Source organism: Falco peregrinus, unplaced genomic scaffold, assembly GCF_023634155.1.
Source record: "Falco peregrinus isolate bFalPer1 unplaced genomic scaffold, bFalPer1.pri scaffold_124, whole genome shotgun sequence".
Classification (NCBI taxonomy): Eukaryota; Metazoa; Chordata; class Aves; order Falconiformes; family Falconidae; genus Falco; species Falco peregrinus.
The window spans coordinates 32,755-48,369 of NW_026599574.1; the positions used below are offsets into that span (position 1 = coordinate 32,755).

The following is a 15,615-nucleotide window of genomic DNA, read 5'->3' on the forward strand; positions in this document are numbered from 1 at the left end:
CGCCGGTGTTTCTGCATCAACGCCAGCAGGAAACTGCAGCCGGGCTCGCGCCCGCCGTCCCCATCCCGCTCGTCGTCCACCTCCTCCAGCTGGATTTTAAATTGCGGGTGTTGATCCAAAAAGTGGCTGGAAATGATTAAAAAAAAAAAAAAAAAAGGGGGGGGGGGAAAAAGGTTACGATCGCTGCTAAAAATGGGGAGTTTGGGGTGAAACGCGGCGGCGGTGGCACCTACCGGGGTAGTTCCGGCAACCGCCGGCCGTGCTGCCGCGCCGCCACGTGCCCGTCGTAGAGCCGCGTGTTCCACTTGCGGAATTTGTGGATTGGAGAGCGTCGGGCGTGAGGTTACAGATCTCCAGGCGGGTGAATTCCCGTAGGAAATCGCGGAAGGACATCCTGGAGGAAGAAGAGATGGAAAAGGAGGAAGTTCTTCCTCTTTGGGGGGGGGGGAAGGGCTGGGAAGCGGTTTCCAGAAGCGCTCACCAAAAATTCACCGTCCTCCATCCGGACCATCAGCTGCTGCCGCAGCACCGGGCTCCACCGCGTTCCACTCGGCCGAGCTGCGGGCAAAGGGATCGGAGCCGCTGCCGCTCATTAGCGCTAACGAAGCCTGCCGCTAATTAGCGCTAACCAAGCATCGCCCTCCTCACTTGTCGCTCCAAGGGCCCGTCCACTCCACTTCACCCCAGGGATTGCGCATCCGGATCAGGCCCAGCGCCTGCCCGCGGTAGCTGATCTGCAAAGGGCGCCGGCAGCGCCGGGGACCCAAAAAGTGCTGTTTTCACCCCAAAAAGACGCCATTTCCTCCCCAAAACGCACCTTTTCCTCCCCCAGAAGCGTCACTTTCTCCCAAAAACCCGCCGTTTTCACCCCAAAATCCTCCAGTTTCTCCCCCAAAGGCACCATTTCCTCCCCAAAACCCACTGGTTTTGCCCCAAAAAGCACCATTCTCTCCCCAAACCCCTCGTTTCTCCACAAAAAGCGGCATTTTCTCCCCAAAAAGTGCCGTTTCCTCCCCCCAAAGCACCACTTTCACCCCCAAACCCACCGTTCTCGCCCCAAAACCCTCATTTCTCCCCAAAACCCGCCACTTTCCCCCCAAAACCCGCCACTTTCTCCCCAAAACCCGCCACTTTTCTTCCCAAAAAAACGCTGCTTTCGCCCCAAAAACACGCCGCTTTCCCCCCAAAAACCGCCACTTTCTTCCCCAAAACCACCACTTGCTCCCCCAAAACCCACCATTTTCGCTCCAAGAAGCACCGTTCTCTCCCCCAAAGCCGCCACTTTCTCCCCCAAAGCCGCCACTTTCTCCCCCAAAGCCGCCACTTTCTCCCCAAAAAAACGCCAATTTCTCCCCCAAAACCGCCACTTTCTCCCCAAAAACCACCACTTTCTCCCCAAAAACCACCACTTTCTCACCTGCTTGGCCCCCGTCACCGAGTACGCGTGGCCCTTCACCAGCTTCTTGAACGTCACCGCCTCCATGTCAAAGGCGCTCGTGATCTGCGAGGAACCCCCCAGGCGTCACCGCACCCCAAAACGTTGATGTTTCGAACCCCAAACCCTCGGGTTTTCAACCCAAAAAAAAAAAAAAGGTGCCTCACGTCGATGGAGCAGCCGAGCAGGGAGCCGCGCTCCAGCGCCTTGAGGATGATCTGGTAGAGGTCGGCGGGGGGCTTGCGCAGGTCGTACCACTCGGTCACGCCGCCGGTGAAGTCCTCGAAACCCTCCGAGGTGCTGCCGCCCGACAGCGCCTCGTAGCAGCCGTTCACCCTGGTGGGCAGATTTCACCGTTTTTAGGGGATTTGAACCAAAACGCAGCAGGGGGGTGGAGGCCGGGGGCGTACTTGGCGTAGGCTTTCTCCAACAGGGCGCTCCAGAACTCAGTGCCCTCGGCGGAGTGGACGAAGAGCAGCTTCCCGTCCTTGGTGGGCAGGTAGTCGTCCACCACCACGTCCAGCCACTCGCCGAACTGCCAGATCTGAAGGGAGGGGGGAGGAAGGGGAGAGGGAGGAGGGTGGGGGGAGGAAGGGGAAAGGGGGAGGGTGGGGGGAGGAAGGGGAGAGGGTGGGGGGAGGAAGGGGAAAGGGGGAGGGTGGGAGGAGGAAGGGGAAAGGGGGAGGGTGGGAGGAGGAAGGGGAGAGGGAGAGGGTGGGGGGGAGGAAGGGGGAGAGGGAGAGGGTGGGGGGAGGAAGGGGAGAGGGAGAGGGTGGGGGGGAGGAAGGGGAGAGGGGGAGGGTGGGGGGGAGGAAGGGGAGAGGGGGTGGGTGGGGGGGAGGAAGGGGAGAGGGGGAGGGTGGGGGGAGGAAGGGGAGAGGGAGAGGGTGGGGGAGGAAGGGGAGAGGGAGAGGGTGGGGGGAGGAAGGGGGAGAGGGTGGGGGGAGGAAGGGGGAGAGGGTGGGGGGAGGAAGGGGAGAGGGTGGGGGATGAAGGGGAAGGGGGGAGGGTGGGGGGGAGGAAGGGGAGAGGGTGGGGGGGAGGAAGGGGAGAGGGTGGGGGGAGGAAGGGGAGAGGGTGGGGGGAAGAAGGGGAGAGGGGTGGGGGGAGGAAGGGGAGAGGGTGGGGGGAGGAAGGGGAGAGGGGGGAGGAGGAAGGGGAGAGGGGGAGGAGGAAGGGGAGAGGGGGAGGAGGAAGGGGAGAGGGGGGAGGAGGAAGGGGAGAGGGGGGAGGAGGAAGGGGAGAGGGGGAGGAGGAAGGGGGAGAGGGGGAGGAGGAAGGGGAGAGGGGGAGGAGGAAGGGGAGAGGGGGAGGAGGAAGGGGAGAGGGGGAGGAGGAAGGGGAGAGGGGGAGGAGGAAGGGGGGAGGGGGGGAGGAGGAAGGGGAGAGGGGGAGGAGGAAGGGGGAGAGGGGGGGAGGAGGAAGCGGAGGAAGGAGGTGAGGCTGAAGATGGCAGAGGGGACCCCCAAAATGACAGGGGGACCCCCAAAACAGGGGGAGAGGGGCCACGGAGTGGGCGGGGGGGGGGGGGGGTGGGGACCCCCAGAATTTTTGGGGGAGGGTCAGGCCTCTCACCTGGAAGTGGAAGATGCCGGCGTAGCCGTGCTGGAAGCTCTGCCCGTGCGGCACCACGCGGTGCAGGAGGGTCTCGTTGAGCGGTCAGGGACGCAATGGCCGCCAGCAGCCAGCAGTCACCTGCGGGGGGCACCCCCTCCCTCTCAGTTTTGGGGTAAAAAAAGCAATTTTTCGGTCATACGACAACCAAGGGAGTCGGGGTTTTTTTGCACCCCACGGGCGTTCGGGGGAAGCCACGGCCGGGCCGCTCGGTGCCAGCTGTGGTGAGCCGAGTGGCCTCTGTTCAACCCTCCCCTCCACCCAAACCCTCCAATTTGAGGGGAAAAAAAGGGGGAAAATAGGCAAAGCGAAACGGTGGCACTCCCTACCCAGCGCTCCCTGGCAGATGTCGGTGCGGGTGGCCCCGTCCACGATGAACTGCGGGCGCTGGGCACAGCTCCTGTGGGGAGACACCCCGGCCGCGGTCACCGCATCGCCCCAGGTTTCACCAGAATCGCACCAAGGTTCCCCCAAATCCAGCAACAATTACCAAAATCCACCATTCGCCAAAATTCCAGCGCTATTCGCCAAATTCCAGCGCTATTCGCCAAAATTCCAGCAATGTTAACATGCAAAAATCACCAAGCTTCACCAAAATTTCACCAACGTTCCCCAAAATCCAGCAACAATTACCAAAATCCACCATCATTCGCCAAAATTCAAAATCCAGCAACATTAACATGCAAAAATCACCCAACTTCACCAAAATTGCCAGAATTTCACTAGCATTCCCCCAAATCCACCAACATTCGCCAAAATCCACCAACATTTGCCAAAATTCCACCCCAATCCAGCAACATTAACATGCAAAAATCACGAAAGTTCACCAAATTCACCAAAATTTCACCCTACATCCACCAAAATCCAGCAACATTAACATGCAAAAATCACCAAACTTCACCAAAATCACCAAAATTCCCATTCCCCAAAATCACCCCCATTAACATGCAAAAATCACCAACTTTCCCCAAAAATTTCACCAATATTCCCCAAAATGACCCCCATTAACATGCAAAAAAACACCAACCTTCACCAAAATCACCAAAATTCCATCAACATTCCCCCAAATCACCCCCCATTAACATGCAAAAAACACCAACCTTCACCAAAATCACCAAAATTACATCAACATTACCCCAAATCACCCCCATTAACATGCAAAAATCACCAACCTTCACCAAAATCACCAAAATTCCATCAACATTCCCCCAAATCACCCCCATTAACATGCAAAAAACCACAAAACTTCACCAAAAATCACCAAAATTCCATCAACATTTCCTCAAATCACCCCCATTAACATGCAAAAAATCACCAACCTTCACCAGAATCACCAAAATTCCATCAACATTTCCTCAAATCACCCCCATTAACATGCAAAAACCCACAAAACTTCACCAAAATCACCAAAATTCCATCAACATTTCCTCAAATCACCCCCATTAACATGCAAAAATCACCAACCTTCACCAGAATCACCAAAATTCCCCATCATTTCCCCCAAATCACCCCCATTAACATACAAAAAACACCAACCTTCACCAAAATCACCAAAATTCCATCAACATTCCCCCAAATCACCCCCATTAACATGCAAAAATCACCAACCTTTACCAAAATTTCACCAAAATTCCCCAAATCCCCCCCCATTAACATGCACAACTCCCCCAAACCTCACCAAAACCCCCCAAATTTCACCAAAAATCCCCACAACTCCCGAGATTTACAATTTTTTCCCCAGTGCCACCAAAGCAACCCCAACCCCCAACCCCGCCGCTCCCTCCGCGGCGGTTTAATTAGCGCCTCGTGGTTAACGCCGCGTCTCACCGTTGGCCTCTTCCACTGGACGCCGTGGGTTTTGGCGGTGCCGGGTCCCAGCTCGCGGAAGCCGAGGGATGCCGGAGCCGGCGGGAAGGTTTGGGTCGCGAGAAGAAGGTGCCGGAACGACGACATTCCTCCACCAAACGCCCGTAGTCCTGCCCCAGGTAACCGCACCGCGTTGTCGTGTCGCCCCAAGCCCAGCGCCTTCGCCCGTTGCCGCTGTACCTGCGCCGAAACGCCGGTGCAATACACCGGCACGATGGGCTCCTCCGCCATCCTGGGGAGAAAACGCGGGAAATGAGGAAATCCAGGGGGGAAAAAAACCAAAAAAACCCAAACAAACAAAAAAAAAACCCCACCAAAACGATGGGGTTCCACCAAATTTTCCTCCTGGGCGGTGCCACCGCGGCGCCTACGCTCTGCGTCACGCCGGGATCAATTTGGGGGTCCCCTCGTTAATTAAACCACGGGGTTCTGAGGGTAGATAACGGTGCTGCTCGTTAGCGGGGGGAGCTAACGTGGCATCATCACAGCCACGGGGGCGGGGGTCTCTGGCCTGGAAGGGAAGGGGGGACACGGCGGCTTTAGAAAACGACATTTTGGGGGGATTTGGGGGGGATTTGGGAATTTGGGGGCTCTTTTAAGATCCCCAAGGGAAAAAAAAAAAGGGGGATTTTTCCCCCCAGAAAACCACATTTGGGAGGATTTGGGAATTTGGGGGCTCTTTTTAGGATCCCCAAGCAGCTCCAATTAAAAAAAGGGGGGATTTTTTCCCCCCCAAAAAACCACATTTTGGGGGGATTTGGGGAATCTGGGGGCTCTTTTAAGATCCCCAAGCACCTCCAAGGAAAAAAAAAAGGGGATTTTCCCCATCCAAAAAACACATTTTGGGGGGATCTGGGGGGGGATTTGGGAATTTGGTGGCTGCTTTAGGATGCCCAAGCAGCTTGAATTAAAAAAAAGGGGGATTTTTCCCAAAAAAAACCCCAAATTCTGGGGGGATTTGGGGGCTGATTTAGGATCCCCAAGCAGCTCCAAAGAGAAAAAAAAGGGGGATTTTTTCCCCAAAAAACACACATTTTGGGGGGATTTGGGAATTTGGGGGCTCTTTTAAGATCCCCAAGCACCTCCAAGGAAAAAAAAAGGGGATTCCCCCCCCCCCCCCCCCAAACAACACATTTTGGGTGGATTTGGGGGGGGATTTGGGAATTTGGGGGCTGCTTTAGGATCCCCAAGCAGCTCCAAGGGAAAAAAAAGGGGATTTTCCCCCCAAAAACCCACATTTTGGGGCATTATTAAATCGCAGCGCCGTTTTTGATCCCGCGGCGAGCTGAATTTTGGAGGGAAAACACCAAAACCCACCGTATCTCCCCCCAAATTCGGGATCCCACCGATTTGGGGGTGATCGGGGTGATTTTGGTGAAACCCCACTGCCGTTTTGGGGTAAAAAACGGGAATTTGCAGGGCGGAGAAGCCCTCCCCCCCCTCCTGCCCCCCCCTCCCCCCCCCTCCCCCCATGGCAGCTGCTGGCTGCTTGTAACCAGATCGGGCCCAAAATAGTTGGGTTTAACCTCGAAATAGCCCCGTGGTAATTAAAAAAAAAAACGGTAATTACGGCACTGGGCGGTCCCAAATTTGGGGGAAATGAGGGGAAACGGCCCCAAAAACAGGTCCTGCAAGTTGGGGCGTTGTGTCCCGGCCGCTCCCCGGTAGCGCAGCCCCAAGCAGCGCTGCCGGGCCCGTGTTAAACTCGTCAAGATCTTAATTAAACTTAGAAGAGGTTAATTAAGCATAGGGGAGTTTAATTAAGCATAGGGGAGCGTAATCAGAAACTAATTAGAGGCACTGCGGGGATGACAACGAAGGTGACACGGGCGTTGGCACCCCACAGATGCCAAACACAGGGTGGGGGCCGGCACCCCAAAGCCCTTGGTGGGGCTCAGGGGCACCCAAAAACCGGGGGATTTTGCCCCCAAACTGTCTAATTTGCCCCAAAAATGTCTAATTTGTCCCCAAAATGAGGGCTGGGGCGAGGGGAGGGGGCTCTAACTGCCCCCCCCCCGGGGCGCGATTTGAGGCCTAGCTCCCGGGGTGCTCCACCACGTTAGGGACCCTGCTCCCTCCCCCCCCTCCCCCATTAACGAGGCTCTCATTAAGCATTTTCCCCATTAACGAGGTTCTCGTTAACGAGTCACCCCCATTACCCACCTGCCCCCCAGAGGGATTCCCTCTGCTTCCCTGTGTGTCCCTCCAAAAAGAAGCCCCCTGCCCTCCCCCCCCCCCCACCACCCAGCCCCTCCCCATATACTTTTTTTGGAGTCAGCTGGACCAAAATCACCGTTTTTTTTCAGCCCGTTTCCAGGGCGGCGGGGACCAGCGGCCTGGCAGGTGCGGTGGGGTGACGGCTCGGCCCGGTGGCGGCACCTCGGTTCCCCCGTCCCCTCCCGTGGCGCTAGGGAGAAACCACAAAAAATAAGGAAAATGCCCCAAAACCACTCAATTTTCAACAAAAAAAACCTTTAAAACCCTCAAATTTCCCCTGTTTTCCCCCAGTCTTGAGGCAAATTTAATCAGAAAAAACTTTTCCGGTTGAAACACCACTTGGATTGGGGGGGGGGGGGGGGGGGGGTGTGTGTGCAAGCTCCCAACCCCTTCCCAGCTGCCAGAATGGGGCAAACTGGGCCAAACTGCGAAGTTTTGCCCATTTTGCCCGTTTTTTCACTCAGTTTGGCAGTGCTGGGGAGTTGTATAAGCGCTGAAAGTTGAGGTGAAGGGGAAGCGCTTCCCGCCTTGTCACCCCGCTGCTGGGACTGTCACCTCCCGGGGTGGGGGGGGTCTTACCTCGCTGTGGGGGGAGGGGGGATGCTCCCAAACTCGCTGCTTTTGGGTCAAAGGAGGAAAAAGAAGAAAAAAAAATGATTAATTTCCTTAAGCAGGAAGGCGAGGCCGGGTTGAGCCCCCGCCTGCCTGCGCTGAGGCTCCTCCCTGCATCGCTCCTCCCTCAGGGGCTGGGGGGGGGGGGGCAGGGGGAGGGGGGGGGGTGGGGAGAGGGGTTGGGGGCACCCCCACCCCCCACCCCCCGCGCCGTTTTTGGGGTCGTTTTCTGAGGGGTTTGGCTCCAGCGGGCGGCTGCGGGTTTTTTTGCCGCATTGCAACGGGGTGTGTGGGGGGGGTGGGAGCTGGGGCTGTGTCGCATGGGACACGCGTGTGCAGGGGGCCGGACATGTGTGGGACACACGTGTGGGTGAGGGGGTGCAGAGGGCTGGGACACGTGGGGACATGTGTGTGTAGAGAGCTGGGACACATGTGCAGAGGCTGGGACACGTGGGGGGGACGTGTGTGTAGAGAGCTGGGACACACATGTGCAGAGGGCTGGGACACGTGGGGGACATGTGTGTGTAGAGAGCTGGGACACATGTGCAGAGGGCTGGGACACATGAGGACATGTGTGTGTAGAGAGCTGGGACACACATGTGCAGAGGGCTGGGACACGTGGGGACGTGTGTGTAGAGAGCTGGGACACACATGTGCAGAGGGCTGGGACATGTGGGGACATGTGTGTGTAGAGAGCTGGGACACGTGGGGGACATGTGTGTGTAGAGAGCTGGGACACGTGGGGGACATGTGTGTGCAGAGTGCTGGGACACAGGGGGACACGTGTGTGCAGAGGGCTGGGGGACAGGGGGGTGACACATGTGTGCAGAGGGCTGGGGGGACAGGGGGGTGACACGTGTGTGCAGAGGGCTGGGGGACACATGGGACATGTGCAGAGGACCAGGACACATGGCAACACATGTGTGAGGGGCTGGGACACATGTTCAATGAGCTGGGGCAGGAGCACATGCATGTGCAGAGGGCCAGGACACACAGGTAGACACGTGTGAAGGGGCCAAGTCATGTGTGTGCAGAGAGCTGGGGACATGGGTGACACATGGGGACACATGTGCAGAGGGCCAGGACACACATGTAGTACCAGGGGACACACGTGTGCAGGGCCAGGACACACATGTAGTACCAGGGGACACACATGTGCAGGGCCCAGGAGACCAGGAACACGCCCATAGAAACCCTGAGCACATGTAACACATGTTGAGGGCCAGGACACGTATGTGACACACATGTAGCCACCATCCCTACCTGCAGGCCCGTCCCTGCGCCCTCACTCAGCGTCTGAGCTCTGGGGAGGGGGGGGGGCCCACAGGGAGGGGGGGGGGGGCAGGGGGACACAACCCCCCCCAAAAAACATTTTTATTTCTTTTTCCCCCCCTCTCCCCAAAAAAAACGGGGATTTGGGGGGTTTTGTGTAGTTATTTCCTCTTGCCCGTTTTTGCTGGGGTTTGGATGAAAAGAGGGGGGAAGGCACTGGGGGGAGCGGGGGGGGGGTCGCAGCATGGCCCCCACCCCACCGGGGAGTTATTAAAACCCAGGGAAAGCAGCAAGGGGGAGAGAACAGGGCGATTTTGGGTAATTTTTAATCAAATAATGTGATTTATAAAGGGGAAATGGGACAAAATGGGATAAAAATGGGACAATTCCCCCCCAGATCCCCCAATTCACACAGTGGCTCCCACCCAGCTGGGGAGGGGTAGTGAAACCCCCCCCAAATGGGTTTCAATAAATGGGGGGGTAAAAAAGCGCATCCAGAGCCCCAATTTGGGGGGGATTTCAGCCCAAAGTGTCGGTTTCGGGGGGGGCTGGCAGGGCGAGGGGCTCCTGGCCCCAGGCAGCATCTTCCTCCTCCTCCTCCTCCTCCTCCTCCTGGAGGGGGGGGCTGGGTGCGGGCAGGGCATGGCGGGGGGTCCCACCCAGGTGGGGGGGGCCGCTCCCGCTGCCAGGCCCAGTGCCGGGGCTCCAGCGCCATCACCTGCCGGCACAGTGCACCCCGTGAAACCAGGTGTGTGGGGGGGGGGGAACACCCCCCCCCGGGGGCCCAACCCCCCCCCTTGGGGGCACCAACCCCCCCCCTTTAGGGGGCACCAACACCCCCACTTTGGGGCCCAACCCCCCACCCCCTTTTGGGGGCACTTTGAACTCCCTGCTGGTCCGGGGCCACCTCCCCCCCCCCCCCCCCATTTCGGGGTTTTAAACACCCCATGGTTTTGGGGCTACACCCCCCCCCACTTTCAGGTTTAAACAAAAACTTGCAATTTTGGGGCTAAACTGCCCCATTTTGAGGCTTAAAACTCACAGATTTGGGGCCACCCCAACCCCCCCCATTTTGGCGTTTTAAAAGCCCTGTAGTTTTGGGGCTAAACCCCCCCCATTTTGGGGACTTAATTGTTGCAGTTTGGGGGCTCAAAACCACCCCCCGTTTTCAAGACCTGAACTCCCCCCATTTTGAGGCTTTGAGACCCCACAATTTCTGGGCTAAACCGCTGCATTTTGGGGGCTCAAACCATCTGCCTCAGTGTTAAACAGCACCCCCTTGCCTGACCCCAAAACCCCCACTAATTCACCCTAAAAAAACCCATAATTTTGGGGGGAAAAAGGAAGTTTTCCAGCAGGCCCAGCAGCAGCAGGTGGAACCCCACCGTAAAACTTCTTTTCCGCCCCCCACCCCCACCTCGTTTTAAAGGAATTTTTGAAGGGAGCGGAAAGGTTTGGAAGGGTGGGGGTTTTTGGGGTGAAATTCCTGGGATTTTTGGGAGTTTTTGGGGGGCACGGCACCCACCTCCTCACAGCAAGCGGCGGCTGACGGCCGCTCGGTAACTCATGCGGGCCCAGAGGTGGTCGCGGCGTCGGAGGAAGCGGGGGAAAGAGCCGGTGCCAGCGGTGGCCGAGCGCCCAGGGGGAAGATGCGGTACTTGTGCTCCTCCTCATCCTCCTCCATGTCGTTCGCTAAGTACCTACGGGGGGGGAAATGGGGTGAATTCCAGGGATTTTGGGAAAATTTCGCAGGCAGAAGAGCGGGAAGCGGACAAGGCGGCTTGGGGGTGTCTGTGATAACTGCCTTTGGGGGGATTTCAGCCCGGTTTGGGATGCTCCCTTTTGGGAGTGGGGGGTAACGTTGGAGCCCCCCCTGCCTCGCTTCGTTAGCGGGCATAATTAAGGCCCCCCTGCTTCATTAGTGGGTGTCATTAGAGTCATTAGCGGGGTACGCACAGGGCGGTGAAGAGGTTGAGGCGGGTGTACTCGCTGGTGGGCAAGCCAGCCCGCTTGAAGTACGTCAGCGCCATCGCCAGCAGGTACTGGGAAATGAGGAAAAAAAAAGGTGGGTTTAGGTCAAAAAAGAAAAGATAAGTTCTGAAACGTGGGGTTTTTTTAATTAAAAATAATAAACCCACGATATTTGAGGGACTAACCTTATCGGACACCCTGCAACACACATCTGTAGCCAGGAACTCCTGCACCACGTCATCATCTTAACGAGAAGAAAATAATAATTATTCCCTAAAAATAATTCGAAGGAAAAATCCCCCGGTTTGGGGGTTGAAGGGAGGGGGTCCACGCCCCCCAGCCCCCTTACCCAGCAGGGTGAAGAAGGCTTCCCGCTCCTGGCGGTGGGGGTGGAGGGCTGTGGGAGCTGCAGTGGGGGTTGGGGGGCTCCTCGTTGGCCCCCCGTGTTTGGGTGCTGCTGTGGGGGGGAGCTCTCGTCGCCTGGGGGGGGCTGGTGAAGCGGGGGGCTTCATGGAGGGGGGGGCACTGGCCTGTGGGGGGAGGGGGAGAGTAAGGGGGAGAGTAACTCCAAGCCCCCCCCCCATATAAAAGCAAGTCTAAGCCCCCCCAAAAACCACAAAAGTCCCCCAAAATCAGATCAAATGCCTCCAGCCCCCCCCAAAATACCAAACCAAATGCCCCCTCCAAAACAGACCAAATGCCCACAGCCCCCCCTCAAAAAACAGACCAACACCCTGAAATCCCAAAAACCTTCAAGCTTTCCCCAAAAACACAGACCAGCCACCCCAAAACTTGATCCAAACCCCTCCAAAAAGCTCCAAATCCCCCCCAAAACGACAAGATGAACCATTCAAACGCCCCAAATCGACCAGATGAACCATTCAAACGCCCCAAATCCCCCCCCAAACAACAGGATGAACCATTCAAACGCCCTAAGTCAACCAGAAGAACCATTCAAATGCTCCAAATCCCCCCCAAAACGCCCCAAATCCCCAACACCTCATTGACGCCAAGGGACACCGAAGCGCAATCCCAAGCAAACACCCCAAATCAACCAGATGAACCATTCAAACGCCCCAAATAAGCACCAAATCCCCCCCCAAAATGACCAGATGAACCATTCAAACACCCCAAATCCCCCCCCACAAAACGCCCCAAATCCCCAACACCTCATTGACGCCATGGGGACACCGAAGCACAATCCCAAGCAAACACCCCAAATCAACCAGATGAACCATTCAAACGCCCCAAATTCCCCCCAAAAAAGCACCAAATCCCCCCCCAAAATGACCAGATGAACCATTCAAACACCCCAAATCCCCCCCCAAAACGCCCCAAATCCCCAACACCTCATTGACGCCACGGGACACCGAAGCGCAATCCCAAGCAAACACCCCAAATCAACCAGATGAACTATTCAAACGCCCCAAATTCCCCCCCAAAAAGCACCAAATCCCCCCCCAAAATGACCAGATGAACCATTCAAACACCCCAAATCCCCCCCCCAAAACGCCCCAAATCCCCAACACCTCATTGACGCCACGGGACACCGAAGCGTAATCCCAAGCAGCATCTCACACCCAACACCAAACGTTAATTTTTAAAAGGCTCATTTTACACACCACCAGGGGTTTTTTTTTTTTTTGCGTTATTGTTGAGGCATCAGGCACTGCTGGCTGGACCCCAATTAAGACGGGGTCATTAGCGAGCAGTAATGAAGCAGGGCAGCCCCTCACTCCTGGTACCACCCCACCCGCTGCACCAAAACCCACCGGTTTAAGGTGCTGGATCCCTTTTCAGCCACTTCCAAGCTCTTCAGACTGTAAAAATTTAGGGGTTTTGTTTTTTTGGTTTTTTTTTTTTTTAATTAGGAATAATTGTGGTTGAGATGAGTATTTACATCAGCTTCTACGGGCTTTTGGTGGAGTAACAAGGGCTTCATCCCCAGGGAAGCCTCAGGGTGGAGTAACTGCCCTGATCCGATTTTCCTCCACCTATTACCATTTTAAGTAATTTTAAGGCAAAACAAAATATATATTAAGACAAAAATACCCTCCACGTTTCAATGAGCTCAGGTTTAACTCATTCCTAGCCACAGGAACGGTGCAGAAATCCCCCCCCTCCAGCCCCAAAACAGACCGAAACAAGACATTCCCCAACAAATAAAAATGTTCTTTTTAATGTAGTTTCTTTCTCAATTAATACTTTCTAAGATGATTTAAGGTGCTGAATTTTGCCTTCTACTACCAAAATGCGACACCAAGCCCCCAAGACCCCTAAAAAACACCAAACCACCCCCCATTCAACGCAGCATCTCAACATCCTTCTCACCCCGATTTCCTTATTTATCTTTATTTATCAAATTCTGGGGGTCCTCCCAATATTTTACCTTTTTCCCCCGCCCCCCCCCCCCCCCCCCCGCATTGTTTAGGCAAGTTAATGAGGAGAAAAAGACTTTTGAGAGCCACCAGCTCCCTGTCTTCGGGACACAAGGAGCATCCAGCCCTCAACCCTGAGTGATACTTTTTTAAAAAATACCCCGAAATACCTCAAAAAACGCCTGCTGGGAAAGCTTAACCTGCTGTTGACAAAAAAAAAAAAAAAAAAAAAAAGAGGCTTTTTAAAATTAAAAAAATAAGCTAGAACTCCTGGTTTAGAAATGCAGGCTGCTTTGAAAGGGTTGGAGGTGGGGGGCAGTAGCTGAGCTGCCCCCAGAGAGACTCTGTTTACAATTAAAAGACTCAAAATTTAAAAACTAAAAGACTCAATCAATATAACTACCACCCTCAGAAAAAATTTAATATATATACATCTCACTTACAGGCATCAGATGCTGAAAAGGATCAATAGCCCAACAAATAAAACAATTTACAGTTAAAATAGCTCCCGTCTCAGTCAAAGGAGTAACAAACCGAACAGATTTAGCCCCCAAAATATTAAACGGCAGATATCTTCAATTAAAAAATAAAACCCACCTCATTCTCACAGGTTTTATTACTTTATTCCCCAGTGCCCGGTCTCCAACTACCCAGCGCCCCGTCTTGCCCTCGCAGCTTCCCAACAACTTGCCTGAAAACTATTTGAGAAATAACAGAAAAGCCATTTTTATTTGTAGTTTCAGGGCACTTTGGTAGGATTGCCGTCACTCAGTTGCCGAGGCATGGCTTGCCACCTCCTTGGGATGTGAAGACATTGCGATAGCCTCCCTCACAAACCACCACAAATGATAGAAAAAAAAAGAGCATTTTTACTCCCATCTTAGTGCATCCTCCTACTCAAAGCCGTTCGTTTGTGCTCAGGGGCACCTAAGTTTTGTTTCAATGAGGTAAGAGATGCTCTCCCCCCCTCAGAGGATTTTCCAAGCAAAGAGAAAAACGCTTGAAGAGCTGCACTTCTCTCCTTTGGTCCCACAGCAGAGTAAAAGGGCATAGTACAGGAGGCCAGTAGAGCCCTGAGAGCTGGAAATCCTCCCTCTGCATTCCCCTAAAACCCCGCTCCCCTCACCACAGAGGATCTGAGACACCGCGAGGCATTGTCCCCTCACACAAAGGGGCAGGAAAAAAAAATAAAGGGATTGCTTTCACCTCACAACACCAGGGCTCAGCGTCCCCTCAACAGACAGGGTGGGAACAGGGTAAGTTTACCTCATAGCACCACCCTTTTCCCCCTCAGAAAAGGCGAGAAGCGGAGAAATCGCCTCAAGGAAGCAAATGCCGCGCACAACCGATTTTCCCGCCCTTTTTCCTCCCCCCTCACCTGAGCTGAGCGTGGGGGGCGAACTGCGCATGCGCCGAGGAGGGCGGAGCCTGCCTGATCCCGCCTCCGCAGCGAGCGCCGTCTTCTATAGGCCGCTTGCCGGCGGCGCAGCCAATCAGAAGGCGGAGAAGGAGGAGCCCTCATGACCCCCCCTCCCCTCCCTCACCCGCCGCTGTCTGTCAAAAACGGGGAGGTGGGACGACGGGCGATGTAAGCCAATCAGAGGCGAGGAGCAGCGGAGGAGTCGTCGCTAATAGGCTGGGCTCTGTGAGGCGGCAAGTGTGAAGGGTGGGGCGGTGGGAGGGAGAGCGCGTTGCTCCGCCGCGGGGCCAGCTGAGGGATTTGGAGCTTTTCTGAGGAAAAAAGCGTCAGGAAAAGGGGCTGCGAAGCGACCAGAGGCCACGCAAACCACTCGAGTGTGACGTGACGTACGAAAAAAGGACATAAAAAGGCAAATCCGCTTCAGTTAGGGTGGCCGAGGGGGTCTCGGGGCCTGCCGCCAGCCCGCCCAGGGCTCGCCGTGAGGGGAGCGAGCAGGGCTGAGGCCGAGCGCAACTCATCGCAACAGCCGCCGATTAGGCGGCGCAGCGCGGGGGATTTTTCTGATTGGCCGAAGGGCGCGGGGGCTGGCCAATGAGAGCGAGACACGGGACCCTTGGCGTTCCCGCCCACTCCAGCTCTGGCGGGGGGGGGGGGGCAGCTCGGAATGTACCAAGTGCGGGCTTGGGGGGGGTGGAATCTCACAGGGTTTGGGGGGTTCGTGGCGCATCCCACACCACGCGTGGGGGGCGAGCGGGGAAGGGGGACCCTCAGTGTGTCCCTCGGGAGGAGCCGTTATAGGGGAGTGGGGTCGGGGGGAGGGAGCAGCGAGG

At 55.9% G+C, this 15,615-nt stretch overlaps 1 protein-coding gene and 1 long non-coding RNA gene across 2 annotated transcripts in view; both read right to left on the minus strand.

Annotated features, from left to right (window-relative positions):
- The window catches only part of CAPN1 (calpain 1), a 6,221-nt gene extending 1,075 nt beyond the window's left edge, over positions 1–5,146 (minus strand). Inside the window, 17 exon segments of the mRNA XM_055793259.1 lie at positions 4–107; positions 110–126; positions 234–282; positions 284–321; positions 324–395; positions 484–532; positions 534–558; positions 649–734; positions 1,418–1,501; positions 1,603–1,771; positions 1,846–1,979; positions 3,011–3,091; positions 3,093–3,130; positions 3,379–3,436; positions 4,865–4,975; positions 4,978–5,037; positions 5,039–5,146. Coding sequence (XP_055649234.1) covers positions 4–107; positions 110–126; positions 234–282; positions 284–321; positions 324–395; positions 484–532; positions 534–558; positions 649–734; positions 1,418–1,501; positions 1,603–1,771; positions 1,846–1,979; positions 3,011–3,091; positions 3,093–3,130; positions 3,379–3,436; positions 4,865–4,975; positions 4,978–5,037; positions 5,039–5,146 — 1,283 coding nt within the window.
- Positions 5,147–10,559: 5,413 nt separating this feature from the next.
- Positions 10,560–11,464, minus strand: LOC101917604 (uncharacterized). Its single transcript, XR_008745214.1, has 4 exons — positions 11,337–11,464; positions 11,173–11,231; positions 10,973–11,058; positions 10,560–10,716 (listed from the first exon to the last, which is right to left on the minus strand). It is a non-coding gene; the product is annotated as an uncharacterized LOC101917604 (long non-coding RNA).
- Positions 11,465–15,615: the final 4,151 nt, after the last annotated feature.